At 35.4% G+C, this 18014-nt stretch overlaps 1 protein-coding gene across 1 annotated transcript in view; it reads right to left on the bottom strand.

The window, feature by feature from the left end:
- CNTN5 (contactin 5) overlaps positions 1-18014 on the bottom strand; it is a 1372716-nt gene that overhangs the window by 44111 nt on the left and 1310591 nt on the right. The window contains exon 21 of the mRNA XM_055272872.2: positions 9018-9127. Coding sequence (XP_055128847.1) covers positions 9018-9127 — 110 coding nt within the window. The remainder of the gene's footprint in view (positions 1-9017; positions 9128-18014) is intronic.

The following is an 18014-nucleotide window of genomic DNA, read 5'->3' as shown; positions in this document are numbered from 1 at the left end:
TATTGTTTAGTTTCTTATATTCTTACTTTTATGTAGTATTAATAAAAAGCCAAACAGGCTCTGTAAAATGGCGGCTACCCACACAGCGTATGGAAAATAAAACAACCTTTGTTAGCTTTCTGATGACTAGCTTCATTTCAGCTTCTTTTTCCCCTTTTACTTGTATCTGAAAGTCCATCTTCACACATATACACTTCTTCCCGCCACTATACAAAGTAAATACAATCTGCCTAGCATGAGTTATTGTCAGAGAACAGGGAGGCCCATTTATTTTGTCTCCTTCTCTAATGATTAGAGTCAGATCATAAAATAAAGAACAACAACCTTTTCCCTTCTCCCCTGAAGAAATCCCGACCACGACATCTTTTATAGAGCGAAACACAATTGGAGTCTTTTCAGCGCAATCAATAAGTGGAAATGGCTTTAGTGACATGTCTAAAATGAACTTCTGACTTGCATATCCTCTGGAAGGTTTAAAAAGAACACATGTGAACCTTGCACGTAGCCCAAGCAAAGAAGTTGCTAGAGGTGCCTTTTAGTGAGTATTGTAAAATGAGACAAGTTGTTTTGTCTTTTGTTTTTATTAATAAGCACTAAAATGTTCACAATTGAAACCAGGACACTGTGCACTTAAACTCCTGCTACAAAATACATTGTTGCTTATTGTTAAAATGAGTCCAGCTATTAAAAAGATAAAAATACAGTTAATAATTATCTTACAAGAAGGGATGAATGAATACAAGCACCATAAACTTGGCAATCATGGAGGACTTTGTTCCACAGGCAGAATATGAAATATGAATGTTTTAAAAATTACATCTAGTGAAAAAAGTTTCATTTCTATTTTATTCAGTTAATATAACTATTTTATTGATTGACTTATTTAGAAAATAAAGGACAATTTCAGGACAGAAGAATATTCTCATGAAAACAGGGAAGCTTACACCCATATAAGGCATTGGCACAGATTTATTCACACTGTTTCTTCAGAGGATCAGGATGCTAAGAAATCCTGGGGTAATTATAGACACAAGAATTATATTGTTCCAATATATTTCTTTTTTGTTTACTTCAACTTCCCATAAACCTCCCTCAATATTAGACTGTGAGCTTTTTGAGGGTAAGGGCTAGATCTTATTTATATGTACATTCCCAGTGCCCAGCATAGTGCCTGATATTGAATAAATGCTTGATGAGTGAAGGAGTGAAAAAAATGAATCATCCAACATTCCGTTATCACAATTTACTTTGTCTGTTTTGCTGATCTGGGAAAATCACAGAAATGATTATGAAATTTGGCCTTAGCCTTTACTCTCCCTTCTTGCCAGACTAGCATCTGCTCTGAATTTGTATGCACATAAAAATCCTTTTATGTTCTGAAAAGCTTGAGGGACTCTGCTCTAGGATTCAGAGATTACCATTCACAGGACACTTAATGCTGGTGGGTTCATAAATTCAAAACTGAACCTAATAATTTACTTGTATGGGCTAGTGACAGAGATGGCAATCCAGCTGGGACAGTCATGGTTATTCATGAATCAATGTTGTTCAATAAATACAGCCCACTTTCAATTTTCAATCACGCTGCATATCATAAGCTAGACATTTCACATATCTCAGTGTCAGTGCTTTCTATATTTAGTCCCTGCTACCATAAAATTTCAAACTAATTCCATGCTGGTAACCAAAATTTACAAATAGGTGGTTCTAAGTGGATATTGACAAAATTTCTCAAATATTTGAAAAATACAAATAGATGGGTTAATGTCTACATTTGGAATTTCATATTTTTTTCTTATTTCTTCAGATGGTCATTTTTGTTGAGGTAGTGCTATCCTTTCAGGAGGCAGCTGGTTGAAAGGCAAAGACCACCATTTTTCTTTGTACAGTAGAGTTCTCATGTAGCCTAACTGTGACCTTTTAAAATGTCTAAAGATGGATCCACTCAGAAACAGAAAGGGATAAAGTTGCTAAATTGTCCTCAAGCCCCTTACCATTGATCACTTTGTCTGGGCTGTCATCATTCTGACCTTGTCTTTTGTAAAACTATTCTTACCATCTTAATTATCATGACCTTTCTATTAGATAAAGCAATTCGTCAATTTAATAACAAAAATCAATCACTATTTGATTTGGATTGTTTAATGTACTTGAAAGTGTTGGGTTAGTTAAAAATGAAAAGTTTAAGTCAAAATGCTTGGTTTATTATTTCTTAAACCAATTAAGATGTAATGGAAGCTTTCTTGTGAAAGGCCAAAATGCCAAGTGTAAGTAGATTATTGACAAATGCTACCAGGGGAAGCCTCTGACTGAGATCCTTACTGCTGTTCTGCAGGACTGCATCAGGGAAAAGATGATCAAAACCAAGTTATCAGCAAAAGGAGCTACCAGAAGTTAGGATCAAGACCCTAGTTGAGGATTGAAGCAAAATACAAAAACTCAAGAAAACAGAAATAGTCTCCCTTGCTAGACTGCAAACTTCATAAGGTCAGGAACTCAGTTTTATTTATTGTTTCAGCCTGAATACTGCATCAAAACGTAGCAGGTATTTAATAAATACTAGTTAAATAAATAAATGAATAAATAATAAATGAGATTCAAATGAAACATACAGAAAGCCAGGTCAGGGAAATGTGAGATGAAATTTGACTGCCAACTTAGGTTCAGAATCAGAATCAGGCTGCAACCAAATCAGGAGAACCTGCAGTCAGAAGTGGGAAGGGAGAGCCTAATGATAGCAACTTGCAGGAGGGAGATCAGGTAAGGCTGTTAGAGATTTAAGGACTTTACTGCCCTTAATGATGCCATCTTCTCTCCAAATGACTCTTGCTCAAGTGTGGCTTCCCTCAATTAGTAGAGAAGAAAACACAAAGATTTCAGAGACAAGTGAATCACAAATAGGTTCCAGTTTGATTATTTATTAAGGAAAATGCTTTGAGGTGTTTTAGTTAATACCACACTATGTATTCCAGGGATATAGTCATCAATTTCAAAGTGGAACATGAGTATGGACTTGACAGAAAATATATTCTAGAAGGAAATAATCTGTGTACATGACTTCAGAAATGATATCTTGTTTCTCATTTACCTTCTCTATAATGCCTGGTACATCAAGGGAAACACCACGTTAAAGTCTCAATTTGACTTCTTTCCACTCTGTTTGAGGCTGAAAGAGTTTTCTGCAGTGGCTAATTATACTCCCATTATAATATATGGTGCAAAAATATATTCAGATGTTGAATTTTGCTCTTAACCATTTCTGACACCAACACCGGAGAGCTGTGATTCTCAACACAAGAATGAATACCAAAACCCCTCGGTGTCCTGACAAAATACAGGAAATTCCACATCAACTAAGGTGCTGATGGGCTGAGAGCTCTGAAATGACGTTCCCTTGCCCTCAAACTATTTCCACCAACCATTCTTTAGAAGCAGTGGCATTATTAAGGTACTAAATGTCTACAACTTGAAGTTACTAATTGACAACATAAGGGATATTGATTATTTATTTGATTGTGGAAGTTATCACCAATAACCTGTAAACCAAACAGGCACTTTTCCATCTTTATCTCACTTGATCTCATGGCAGCATTAAGCATAGTTGACCAGTTCCCTCTTTTTGGTCAACTCCTTTAACTTTTTTGATTCATACGTGGTATTCGTGCTACAAAACTGATATATTCTTGCCAGTCTCCTTGCTGATTCTTCCTCTTCAGCTCAACTTCTAAATGCTGAGTGTGCCAGGACACAGCAGGACCCTCCTCATTCCCCTCTGCTCTTGTTCTCTCCTCTCCTCTTGAAATTTTGTCCTCAGATGCTTTCCTATGGTAGCATGGATTTAAATACCACTTCTATAATGGCCATCTCTGTTTTCAGCCCTATTCTCTCAATTAGACTCCAAACTGGCATGTTCTACTGCCTATCTGACTTACCCTCTTAGATTTCTAACAGGCATCAAAAATTCAATGTGATTAAATAGAACTCTTGATTTCCTAGCTTCAAATCTGTTCTTTGTTCAGTTTCCTTTATTTTATTTTATTTTTTGTAAATGACACAATTTACCTATGTGTCTAAGCCAGAGATGCAGGAGTCATCATTTCTCTTTCCTCCACATCAGATCAATCAGCAAATCCTGCCAGCCCTGCCTCTAAAATACATCTGCTTCTCTCCCACTCCACTGCTTTGGCTGAAGTCTAGGTCACCATCATTTCTTGCTTGGATTATTGTGATAACTCTTAACTTCAATTCTCTGACCTTTCTTTCCTCTCCCTTTCATTCTTCATATAAGAGCAGCCAGAGTGATTAAAAAAAAAGAAAAACATAAATCGGACATTGTGACTCCCACCTTAAATTGTCTCAATGGCTTTCAACTGCACTTCAAATAAAAGACAAACTTTTTTTCATAACCCATATATCTATACATATCTTGTCTCTACCTGACCCTCCAACTATTTTAATTTCCCAGTGCTTCACTTTCTGTTCTCACAGTAACCAGGTTTGCTATACTTTTGACCCTCTATGTGTATTACTATCAGAGTTTATCTTATTACTTGTTTGCTTGATTTTTTTAAAAAATATTTTCCCCCATTAGGATGTAACATTCATAAGATCAGAACCTTATCTATCTTATTCATGTTCTGATTCGGGAAAAATAAGAGGGGCAGCTGAAAACACTGTATTCTCTATTTTCAAAATGGTTCGTAGTTAATGCTTTTGTAGTAGCTTGCTGTTTTAGACTTTGCAGGGAAAGTTAAAATTATGGCTAGAAAAGTGACTCATAGGACTGATATTATAAGTAATAAAATGTGAAACGGGTCATTTTGGTTTTGGTGACAAATGCCCTTGTTTCAATATTTGTTTTATTGTCACCATGCTCTGAATTCGACCATTAGTAAATACAGGTAGGATTGTCGTAAGGATAGAGTGAAAAAGAGGGATAAAAGTAAACAAAATTGTTAAGCTTTATGAGTTCATTATATTTTAGTAATAATTAGGGAAATCTTTTATTAAGTGATATTTTTGATAGAGAAAAATAAGTGGGGAGAAGAGGAGAGCAGTAAGTTCCAGATGTGTTCGGTGAAGGACAGAGGCAGAATTCTCTTTCCAGGGAAAAAGAATACAGAAAAGAGAGGAAAAGAGAGATCCTGATAGCTTCACCTGTATCATATTTAGTGTTAAATCTACATGCAGCTATTCAGTTATGAAACAGTATAAATAAAAAATAGTCTTCACTGAATATACTTAAAATAAGAGTTAATGTCATGTTTATCCAAAGTTTTCATTATGTTCTGTTTATAAAAAGCAAAGAATTTCACAATGAGATGTTGATTTTTATTTTCTGGTAACAAGATGCCATATTTTGAAACTACAATTTATAATGCACTATGAAATAGAATAGTTACTACGTCCATGAAGTCTGTCCCGGTTTGTTTGTATAAAGTCATTGTCAGAATTTTTGTTGATTTATTTTAATTCAAAAATATCATTGTGATGATTGTTCCAGAATTTGATTCATTCTCATTAACTTTCTGTTTTTAAAGATATTCCATTTTTGCTTACAATAAGTTATTTTGAATGAAGCTGATCTAGTGAAAACATTGTGCTCTGATGATCTTGACTGTCACTCTTGAGTAATCTTGATCTTAACCTCCAGTCAAGCCTTCATTATCAGCATTCCATAAAATCTCTCTCATCAAGGTTACTTACGGTCTCCACATTGCTGTATCCATCTGGCAATCTCAGGTCTCATCTTTCTGAATTCCCCAGCAGCATTTGACAGCATGGAACATTCTCTCCATTTTGAAATTCTTCTCTTGGCTTCTGAATTTCTTCAGTGTCTCCTTCTTAGTTTCTTCAACCAGACCCTCTCCTCTCCTTTATTGAGTTCCAAATTGTGGGCCACCCCAGAGCTCAATTCTCAGGCACCTTCTTTATCAAATATTCAGTGACCTCAGCTGGTATATGCATACAAACTATTTATATCCTGATGATTTCCCACAGTTATAGTTCCATCCCCAGTCTTCCTCTTAAGACCTGCTTGAGAACTCTTTTTAGAAATAAAAAAAGTTTCTAAAATTTAAAACACCCGAAACAGAATCCTTGATTTTCACTCTAAAACCCACTCTTCTTTGTGAGTTCCTCATCTCTGTGAATGACATTGTAATTTACCTAGTTTCTTGGGTCAAATGTCTCTGCAATTATCTTTGTCTCATCTTTTTCATAGCCTACACATAATTTATTGTCAAATTCTGTCTCACCTCAATTCAACATATATTTTAAAAGGTCCACTTCTTATCAACTCCACTGCTACCACTCTGGATGAAAGCAACCTCATTGTCACTGAGGTTGGAACAGCTGCCCCTCTGCTCTTCTGTCTAAGGTCCTCCCCAGGGTCTATTCTCTACCTTCCAGATTGAGAGAGGCTTTAAATATGTCAGATCTCGACTTGTCCCTCCCAGTTAGAAATACTTTATGACTTCTTATACTTTGGATAAAATCTGAACTTCTTTCTGCGGTTCCTAAGACCCCAGAAACCTGTTCCTTGTCCTGATAATCTCTTCATCATCATCCTTCTCCCACTCTCTCTGTGCTCCCTACTCTCACCAAAATCATTCACTTCCTGTTCTTTGAAGAAGTCCAGCGCGCTGGTACTTCAGAGCTCCTGGGCTTGCCGTTCTGTCCGCTGTCTCTCATTACATCATGTCTCTACTCACACGTCACAACCACAGAAAGGTTGATTTCTCAAACCTCTATAAAATATCAGACTCTCTCACTCTTTACCTTCTTACTCTATTTTTTCTACATAGCCTGTATCATCAACTGAAATTATATCGCATATTTTTTTAAAAAAATCATACGCTTATTTCTTAGCTTGTTGATTGTGTGCCTTCCCTACAAAATACAAGCTTCAGAAGAGCAGGGACTTTATTTTGCTCATTGTTTTATTCCTGGCATTTAGCTCAATGTCTGGTACTTAATAAGTCTACATAAATATTTATTGAATTAAAGAATAAATGATTTATATTTAGGAAGAGAAGAATTGTGCACATGTGATCTCTGTAGGACCTCACAGAGAGATGTCAACACGGTGAATCATAATGGTTATCTGAGTGTCATGCTATTAGGGCAGGTATAGAAAAAGCTTGAGGGTGACTGGCTATATAAGGGGAACATCCCTTTGAGATATAGGAGCCTGGGCTGTCACTCTTCCGTGCACCAGAATATACTTTGTGGCTTTCTGAAAGGTATGCACACCAGACATCTGCCCTGGATGTTCTGATTCAGAGGTTTAGAGTGAATTCACACTAATGTAGTTCTTTTCGGTTGAAGTCCCCAAAAGCAGAGCTTGAGATAGGGATTTTGGTGCATATTATTTACTGTGAAAATGCTTACAGGTAAAACCTATTAAAAAGAGAGGAACTCAGAATGGGGAGCTAGAGGGAGCTGAGCAAGATGTGGTTCCAGGAAAACTGGCTTTGGCCTGATGCACACAGCAAGGCTCTGTATCATAAACTACACCATAAAGTTGTTTCCTCCTTGAGGTAAGGGACAAGTATCAGTCAGTCACTGATCTTAGGCTGACTAAGTGTGGCGAGGTCACTTTCTAAGCAATGTAGCTCTCCTCAGTGGAGGGCAATTCTCTAGAGTGGGAGCTGAGAACCATTAGTAGTCAACACTCACAGCAGCTGGAGGAGGCACACTGTCCCTCCTCCCTAGAGAAGGGAAACTGGACAAACCACCACAGTGTCTTCTACGATTGGATAGAAAGGGGCTAATTGTGCCGCACAAACATTCATTCATTCGACGTATTTATTGTGGTCAGTTATGGGCTAAATATATATACTATCATTTGCTGAGATTTAATGATGAACAAACATGGTCCCTTAAGCATGGATTGGGAGAAACAGAAATATTCACCACATAAACATGCAATCATAATGAGATACTGAATTATCATTCCAAATAATTAATTGAAGCAAGATTGTAGAAATAAGTCCATGATATTGTATAAGTAGGTAATGGTTTCCCATAAATTGTTCTTGCTGTAACCCTTAGATTGTATAAATTCTTTATCATAGAAATCATTAATGCCAGCTGTATGTTAATCAAATAATTATTGGGCATTATTTGAAGACTCAAATAGAGTTAAAAATATGTTTCAGTCTGGAAACCATGTTAGTGTACAAGTCCTATACTTGATCATTGTTCAAAACACAAGATGATTTTCTCTTAATGGGAACTGAAGCAGAGGAAAAGTAAGAATAAATGTTTTTTAAATGCAACTAAATTCTTGGGTCAGATGCTAATTCTTTTTGTCTTTTAGACATTATTCCCCTAATTCCTCTCTATGACTGGCCAAGCAAGGCAAGAACAAGAACAAGAGCTGTGTGAGAAGCAGAACCTTGTTATCGTAGAATATTCATGTTCACAGACTACTCACAATCTGCTAGTCTCTGTGGAGGCTAAAATTTCATTGATGTTAATTCATTTGATATGAAATGTTCACCATTATAAGGCTGGAATAACTATGTTTAAAAATAGCAACATTTAAGGGACCAAAAAAACTATCTGAATACGTAGATACAATACAGATCATTAAATTCCAAGCAAAATTTGATAATTCAGCACTGAGGGTAAGAGATACCAATAAAGTACAAAAGGAAAACTTGTATTTATACATTAAATTATTAGAAAGAACGACACAAAAACTTTTAAAATGACCAATAAATTGGATACCATTAAATATCTACCTGTAGCTCCTGCTTTTGTCTAAAACTCTACTTCATCTTTTAAAAACATCTTTGCATAGTGCAATGGAAGCTACTGTACTGAAAAAAAAAACAGTTAATAAGCAACATAACACATGTCAGTAAAATAGTATTTCTTAGTTTCTTTAACATAGAGCAAAATTTCAAAGAAATTCTGTTGAAATTCTGAAGTGTCACCAAGACCTCTCTTTAGGAGAATGTGATGCCAGAAGAAACAATAAGGCTTATTTTCAATCATTCTGTTCATACCTCAAATCCCTGTGGTCTTCCTAGACTCTCTTTAATGTGTTTCCATGCAACAAGAATCTCTGACACAGACACACTTGTCGCCTTGACATCTGTGGGAGCAGCACTGGGTTCTGTGTGAAGCAAAATAAACCACAATTATAAAAAGTTTATGTCCATCAAAGTATCGCGCCTGAGTCTGTCAGGTGTTAAATTCCTCTTCCCTTATTTTTGAAATGAAGTGCTGTGGTAGTTATAAAAAACACAACAAAATATAAAGGTGATCCTTTCGGATTTCTATACTTGGGTCAAGTCTCATCAATACCTTACCAATGACAAATGACAAATCTAGCAAGACAGGCAAAGACATTAATCCTTGGATTAGCTAAGACATTTCTGGGGAACTTAAATTTTCTGCCAATCTAGCATAATGCCTATACAAATAGACTATGGAGTCAGGGTTTGCTTTTTTTTTGTTGTTGCACTGCTGTTGCTTTTGGACTTAAAACATTTATTTAGCTATTTATTTACCTTTGGGTAAGTTGTTTTATCTCTTTCTAAGCCCTAGTTGCCTCATCTATAACGTGACTATAATGACAGTATTTATCTCATAGATTTAAAGGTTGGCTTTAATTAGAATAGTACATATAAAATATTTAGTATTGTGCTTGGTGTTAAAAATGTTCGTTCACAAAATACCATATTATTATTATTTTAATTTTTATTCTGTGTAGGCATAAATAGTATCTAAATTTCATTAGACAGTTTTTGTTGTTCCAACCGCAAGACTACACTTTCATGATTACATAAGGAATATGTTATGAATCATGATATTTAAAAGGCATGCATTGACTTTTAAGACAGGTGCAGGTGGAAAAGTCCCTGAAGGGCTCAGTGCTGTGGCTCAAAACCACCTTTTCATTTGTTTCTACATTCAGTGACCTTTCACACTATTTTTTTTGAAATACACAATATCTGACTGGCATCCATCAAAAGGTGCACTTTATTCGAGGCTGCACTTGATGTGAGGAACAAAGTATTTCTAGTGTTGACATGGCTGAATCATAAATACTGTGTCACAAACACAAGTTAAATGAAATGGCAGAATAAAGGCCATACATTAGTTCAAACAGTTCTGTACAAAGTCTATTAAAATTCTACCCCATAAAAATTGTACAGATTTTGGTACTAACCCCTTATCACTGATTAGAGCTGAGCTTCATCGATGAAATTTTTTTTCCAATTTATGGAACCATATAGCAAAGATTGAGTTCTAAATAAAAATGTTAAAAGGCAAACATTGAAGACATAATCATTTTCTGAGGTCTTTCCTTTTCTAAAAGAAGCTAGTCATACATGTGTCTGGAATGCTTTTATATATTATTAATTGAAATATATCGGTCAAAAATATCTACCCTGTTACTGCAAAAGGAGGCTGCAAAAGACTTGGTTGGTCCATGTTTGCACCAAGCAATGATTTTCTTTTGGCCAAACCTTTGTTAAAAACACTTGCTATAATTGTGTCTTCTCAAAGTGCTTTGGCGAATTCACATTAATTTTTACACAGAAGCTGACATTAATTCCTGCCATGGTATAAGTTGTAATTTCTCATTCTGTCACCTTTTGAATATTTTTTATTATTTTCCTTTGCTCTGTGGTTTCCCTCATCTCACTTTCCAACTCCCTATTATTTGTGCATCTATCCAATTTAAAACATGCGTTCTGGAAAAGTCTTCTATCTTATTCTAGAATTCTGATTACGAGACTTGCAATGGACATTTTCCCCGTTGTTATTTAGTAGGAGTTAAAATTCTTGATTTTGCAAATAAATGAAAGAATGTTGATGTTTTTGAGGTGTGTACAACTTGATCTCTGGGATTTAGGATACAGTTTATTTGAAAGGAAACCACACTTTGAATATCGTTTGCTATTCAGTAGCAGTTTTACTTCTCTTCAGAATAAATGCATTGCAGAGATTTGTGTGCCAAATATCTTCTTTCAGCTTTTGTATTGCTGAAGCAATTACATATTTGTCAAAGAAGATTGCAGGGGGATAAATAATTTCAGAAGCACAAAACATGTGGTGGGGTAGCAACCTTTCCATATCTCTTTATCTCCAAAGAAAGGAATTATTTCTCTATCAGCTTTCAGTAGTACTGTACAAGTTTAAGTATTTCTCAAATAGAAAGTTTAAAAAATGTTAAAGTGAATAAAAATGTTCAGGAACCTGCCTCTCAAACAAGCACCTTAACTTTTATTTAAAAGCTCTAAGGATTTTAAATCAGGGTCATATCACACTTACATTTCGCATTTGCATTTTGGGGAGCTGCATGTTATAATTTCATATAATTGAATGACAGTGAATCAATCAAACAAGAACCGAAGAGTCATTTAAAATTTTTTTTCACCCTCTTAATCTAATCAAGCATGTCCAGCCTTGGCCCAGGACAGCTTTGAATGTGGCCCCCCCAAAATTTGTGAACTTCTTAGAACATTATGAAATTCTTTTTTTAAGCTAATCAGCTATCGTTAGTTTTAGTGTCTTTTATGTGTGGTCCAAGACAATTCTTCTTCTTCCAGTGTGGCCCAGGGAAGCCAAAGATTGAACGTCCCTGAATGGTATCAGAAGTTGATCTATGTTGACCTGAATTAGAAATTTCAGCATGTAAAAAGAGTGACTCAGTCAGATTTTCCCAGAAATTTTAGTATGTACTATTTATACCCAAGTGAACATTTTCAACTGGGTCAAAAATTGGTCTGCAGACAGAAGTAGCTAACTGGATCACAGAACATCTGGTTTGCATTGAAACTGGCCGTTCGCTTTGGGCATCCCATTGTAACAATGATGGAAATTTGCAACTGGAAAGGACTCTAGAAGTCTCTTGGCTCCAAAGTCACAAATGCAGGGGCAGTGGGTCTTTAGTCATATTTTGTTTGTCTACATCATGTGTTAGATTAATTTAAGCCAACATTTGAAAATAAGAATTTCTGGCTTCTCTTGCAGGGGGTCAAAAGAGGACAGTATGAAGCCTGAATTCTTGAGTGTTGGCCGATGAGGGTTAGTGGTGGACTCCCTCAGTCTGGGCATGTGCTTCTACATATGCCAGAGTTCCTACCACTCCCTATTGTCTCACACAAGGAGTACTTTATTATTTTTATTTCTTACCTCACTCCTATGTGCTTTGGAGTAATGGACCTGATTTAAATCCATGCTCTCATTTTGCAGATTAGAAAAGTAAAAGGTACAGAGGTTGATTTATCCAGACTCTACTTTTAGCTGTGAAAAAGCTAGAACTTGGGTCTCAAATGCTCTTTCCTCTGTTTTTAAATTGGCATAAAGAAAGAGGCTGGCTCATTCTTTATCTCCTAGAGTCCATTTTGAGTCACAGAATAAGTTTTACAGAAAACATAGATAGTTCCTTCTTTTGTTGCCCGATTGCTTCCAAATAACTGACAGAGGAATGGATAGAATAAGATTAGAAGTAAACAAAACAGAGACAAAATAGATGTGGGGATAACTCAAAATACTAATAATTGCCATTTATTGAGGCTCTGCTGTGTTCCAAACCCTGTTCTTAATTCTTTACATGTCTTAATCTTCCCAACAACCATATTACTACTACTAGCATTTTTCAGATGAAGAAATCAAGGGGCAGAGAGGTTAAGCTACTTAAGATCCCACAGCTGCTTAAATGTGGAGGTAGGATTTGAATACAGGCAGTCAGGCCCTGAGCACCACACTGTTCTGCTTCTGTGCCTATGTCTACGTTACACTTACCTGATGCTTTTTCCTTTTCTATTTCTCTCTTCCCCCTTTGCCCCTCCACATCTAACTTCTCTCAAGAATGTTTGTGTTGGGCTCCCCACTTGGGCTCTCTATTTCTAGATCTTGCCAGAAACCATCTAGACCCCCATCATCACCCACTTAACCCTGCCACAGGCTCACTATTAACTCCTTTGATTCCTGTTTCACAGACTCCTTGGTAATTTTGAACCATAGCTGCACAGCTCCTCCTCAGTCATGTCACATTCAGGCATCTCTAAAACTCTCTTGATCTCTAAATCACAGGATGTTTTCTGCCACTGTCATTCCCATCTATTACACTGGGGTAATTTAATAAAAGTTCAGGAACTAATTTCTGAGATCGTACTAGCATTATATCTAGTGGAATCAAAGACTTAGAAGGAAACCTCTTTTTTTTTTCTGTTACTTGTGATGATATTAATTATGCCATATCTAACTCCTTCACTGTAATCTTGGGATATGTAGTGGACAGGCTGATTGATAGGTTTGTTTCTGTTAGATTAAAAATGTTGAACAGCATTACCATGTTCATGAATTTAGATGATACATTTGTATTAAGTGACCTAGCAGCTGGAGTTCTTCATGTAATATTGGGGTATGTGCTTGTAATATTGATTATACATCTGACTTCCCAAGAGATCCCTTCCCAAGAGACCCTTCGAGCAACAGCATTAATCAAAAGAGACTTTAATAAACTCCTTGAGAGAAAGGGTATGTTTTCATTATTTTAAAATTCAGTGAAGACAGCTGTAGTTGAACTTTTATAGGCACTAATCCAAATAGATCATCTGGAAAAGACAGGAAATTACTTCTTGTATTTTACAACTAATATGTCAATTTATTAATTTTCAAGTTCACATAAATCCCACTGAGCTCAGTTTCAGCTAAGGATGGATCTGGAGAATAACACCTTAGGAATGTTAGGTTTTAATTTGAGCTGTGGTAGCTCCACTTGCAATGAGATAATTGTATATTATATTCTGCAAATGAGGACAGGCTTTTTAGGTTTAATAAATATATGAGCAGGACATTTTTTACAGATAAGGCGAAAGCCAAGAAAACTAGAAAGGATAAAGGATAAAGCACATCACAAGTAAATAAATCTTTCAACCTATAATTAACTATATCAATTTTTCTTCTGTTTTTCTATTAGGTTTAATTGAATGCTCCAGTTCTTTTCATTTCCGAAGTTATGGTGAGAAGAACTAAGTGGAAAATGGGTATGTTTGAGTATTCATCATTTCTTGAAATGTGGAAGAAAAAGCCAATTTAATTTTTTATTTTGGAAAAAAATTAGTTTTTATCAGTTTTACCATGCATATTGAGAACTTATTTTGAAACTTCACTATTTTTTTAAATGGAATTGTTTCCAAAATTAGGGTGTTGTATAGAATTATATCATACCCTAGAGGTCTGAAGTCAGGATTAGGAATGCACATAAACCTTGTTTGGGTTAAAGGGCAAAGATATTTGACACATGTACAGGGTACATGGATATCTTGGCAGGCAAATATCTCTTCTTCCAGGGCTTATGTCAGATGCTGCTTGGCACTGACAGAGTCATTAAGGGTTGCTTCTCTTGTGGCAACATTGAAAGGTTTCAAAGGCTTACAGGTGTTAGCAGAAAAACCATTTAAAACTTTTTCTGACAGTACTCTAGGGCAATAGTAAACCTCAGAGTTGTGAGAGTTAAGGTCATATCCCAAGTGATTTATTGATCAAGCATCAACATTTGTAAATGATGATTTCTTTGAAAAACATGTGAATCCAAGGTTTTGTCTAAAATAATGTAATTTTATTTGCATTCTGATATGCTTTATTGAGAGGAAAAGAAAGGGATAGAATGGAGAATGCACATACACACTTATAAAAGCATGTTCTGGGTATGAATGTCATCTACTATCCATGTGCCATTGGGAAATAGGGTGAGAAGTAGTACTGTAAGGTGTGCCTTGTAAGTTTTTCTGTTCTGTGCTTCTCTCCCAATAACATAAATTCTGGTAGCTGCATTTGACATTTTTCTTCCCAGCTTGGTGTCAGCTGTGAAAAGGTGGCTTTTTCACAGTGCTTAAGGCACGTATCTGGTAAACTTGAAAGGAAGAGGAAGAACTAAGCCCATAAACAGAAATAGAAAGGCAGTCTCACTCCTCTTGTTCTTTACTGTATCTAAGAATGTGGAGGGATTTCAAGGTGATAAACAATTGGATTGGGTTAATGGAAGAATCAGGAAGCAGGATTTGTCTTTTGGAGAAATACAATTTCGCTCAGATTAGTTGGGCCTTGGGCAAGAATATAATGATAAAAGACACACTGTGAAGCTGTATGAACATCCACAGACATTGAGGGGAGAAACCTGCACTGGCAAGAGTATAATATATTATTTTACAAGTTTATTTCAGGCCTTTACTCTTTTTTAAAATGGTTTAATTTTTGAAATGCTCCCTCCTTTTTAAGTAAAGCAAATTGCGAAGTGACTAAAAAAGGATGTTGATTTTCCCTTTTTATTGTATAGCAAAAGTTGATCTATTATTACCATCTATATTAGGACAATTGTTAAAAAGAATGTTTTACTTTAATCCACTTATTATTACTATTTTTTTTGAGACAGGGCCTCACTCTCTCACTCAGGTTGCAATGTAATGAAGCCATCATTGCCATAGCCCACTGCAGCCTCAAATTCCTGGGCTCCGGTGATCCTCCTGCCTCAACCTCCCAATGTGTTGGGATTATAGGCATAAGCCACTGCTCCCGGCTAAAATAATGTTTTAGAACATAGAATAAATTGACAGAGTTTTAATTTTAGATCTGTATAGGATTCCAGAGATGTTCTATTTTGAGACCTTCATTTTTAAAGTGGAGGAAGCTAAGCCTCAGAGAGGTGAATAAACTGCCCAAGATGGTCTAGTTAGTGTGATCAGATTTGAACTCAGGTTAATGCTTTTCTTTTCCCTTGTCCTGCCTTTCTTGGTTTACACACTCTAATGATGCTAACACTTTACTCATATTTACATATAAAGTTCCAAATTTGTAAACTTAATTAGTGAGCAAATGCCAAATATAGGCTTGAATTTCAGTGTCAGAACAAAGGACTCTATCCAGATTTAATTTGCCTAATGTATTTCATATTTCAGTTGACTAAAATAAATGAAGTGTTACATTACTATGAAATATGTTACAGGAATAACCTCAGTGTCTTTAAAAGAAAATATGCATATTTTCTATCTAGCTTGAAAGAGAAATCTCCAAAGGCAAGCCATTTCAAGTTTAAGAAAACACAGTGTAAAAAAACCCATGGCGGCTGCTATAAATTAATTTCAAAGCAAAGGTTGACAAAGAAATTACAAAGCTGAATTTCTCAAAGGCAGCACTGTTGTTACTATACAAAGCATGTTCACCAACTTCTCCAATTAATCTCTCATGCGACCTTTGGTGCTATGTAATTGATAATTAGGTTCCAATATTTTAAAAGGAAAAGGAATATGCACTTCCTGAATAACACATGTATTTCAAAATAGATCTTTTGAGTGATAAATAATAGAAAATATCATTGCTGTGTACATTGCTGATGAGGCAGTATAGTGTAGTAGTTAAAAAATGTGCTTTCCAGTCATATAGACCTGGTTAAAATCCTAGCTCTGTCACTTACTATCATTTCTTGTAACTGTCACTTACTGGTGTGAATTTGAGCATGTTACTTAACCTCTCTGAGACTGTTTCCTGAGATGTAGATTAAGGCTTGAGATTCCAATTTCATATTTGGTTTTAACCTTTACATTAGATAACATAAGTAACATGGTATATGGACTTTATCTGAAAATACATCAGAAATCTGAGATGCTAAGTGCAATTGGTATCTCATCAGAATACCTATAGTTCCTTGCCATTACTCGATTCTTCACTTCCCTGGTTATTCTTATGCTAAGATAAACTTTCTGATTCTGCTTTAAAGTTTGGCTCTATATTATAAAAATACGAGGCAGCTTACTATTGAAAAACTACATCTTCCATAAATCAAACATTATCTTTGTTTTTAAATATTCACATGACTATATTTATATCCCCCGTGAAGCTCATAGCTTCATGGGGGGATATAATAATTAATTATGAACAATACTCTTGAGCTGTTCAAGTCCTACATGTGGGCACAGAGGAAGCATAAGAATATTTACCACACTTATTGGGAGGGGAAAGTGAATGCTGCCTTTGGTGGAACATTTTCTCAGTCATTTGTAAATTTAGGCAACATAGGCTGTTTTTTCCTTTTCTCATTTTTTTCCCCCACTTGTTAAGGTTAATTGAAATCCTGAATTTGAACAGAAGAAGGACTAAAAGGAAAAGCTGACTTTAGGGGGCTAGATCTATTATTATACTTTCTCTCACCCAGAAAATTGCATTTTTTATATTAAAACTTGAAACAACTCAGGATCTTTGATGTAGGAAGCTAGGTTTCCACTGTAGCGCTACCATGTATTGAGTATAACAATTTTTCAGTTTACTCATCTGTAAAATAGGTATATTGTCTACTCGGTACTGCCTACTTACGAGTTCTATCTTGTGAATTAAACATGGTCATGCATATAAAGGCAGCATGTTATACAAAAATCAAGGAGTTAGTGGTTAAACAAACCTGGATTTAATTCTCAGTTACAAGCAGTGTAAACTTTAGCACGTTCTTTAACTTTTCTGAAAGTCAATTTCTCTTTCTACGTAATGGAGGCAATAATGTCTATTTCATAAGATTGCCATAGGATTTCATGATGTGTTTGAAAAGCTTCCAAGAAAAAGCCCTGTCTGAAACTTCTTTATTAGTACAGTGCTTTATGCATAGGGTTAGAAATAAATATTTATTTGTCACATAAATGAAGCATTTATTTAAATCTACTTTACGTATATATTGAAAAATATAAAAGTATCTAAATTTCAAACCAAAGAGGATTGGCTTAATGTCCACCCAGAGAAAGGAATACACTGCAGGGATTACTGATATTGTTGTTTTCATGGATATATGTTTGCCATATATTGTTAGGGTGTGAAAAACATAAAGCAACATATGTGGAATAATCAACTTTTAATTTAAAAAATTTAAAAAAGTTTGGAAAATATATATCCAAAAAGTTTAGTGAGATTATGAATGAGTTTATTTTGCCTTATTTGTATTTTCTAATATATGTACAACATTGTCTGATTATTTGTATAACAAAATAAAATGTTAAATA

The sequence above is a fragment of the Symphalangus syndactylus genome, chromosome 3 (assembly GCF_028878055.3).
Source record: "Symphalangus syndactylus isolate Jambi chromosome 3, NHGRI_mSymSyn1-v2.1_pri, whole genome shotgun sequence".
Classification (NCBI taxonomy): Eukaryota; Metazoa; Chordata; class Mammalia; order Primates; family Hylobatidae; genus Symphalangus; species Symphalangus syndactylus.
This window is presented reverse-complemented; position numbering and strand designations above follow the sequence as displayed.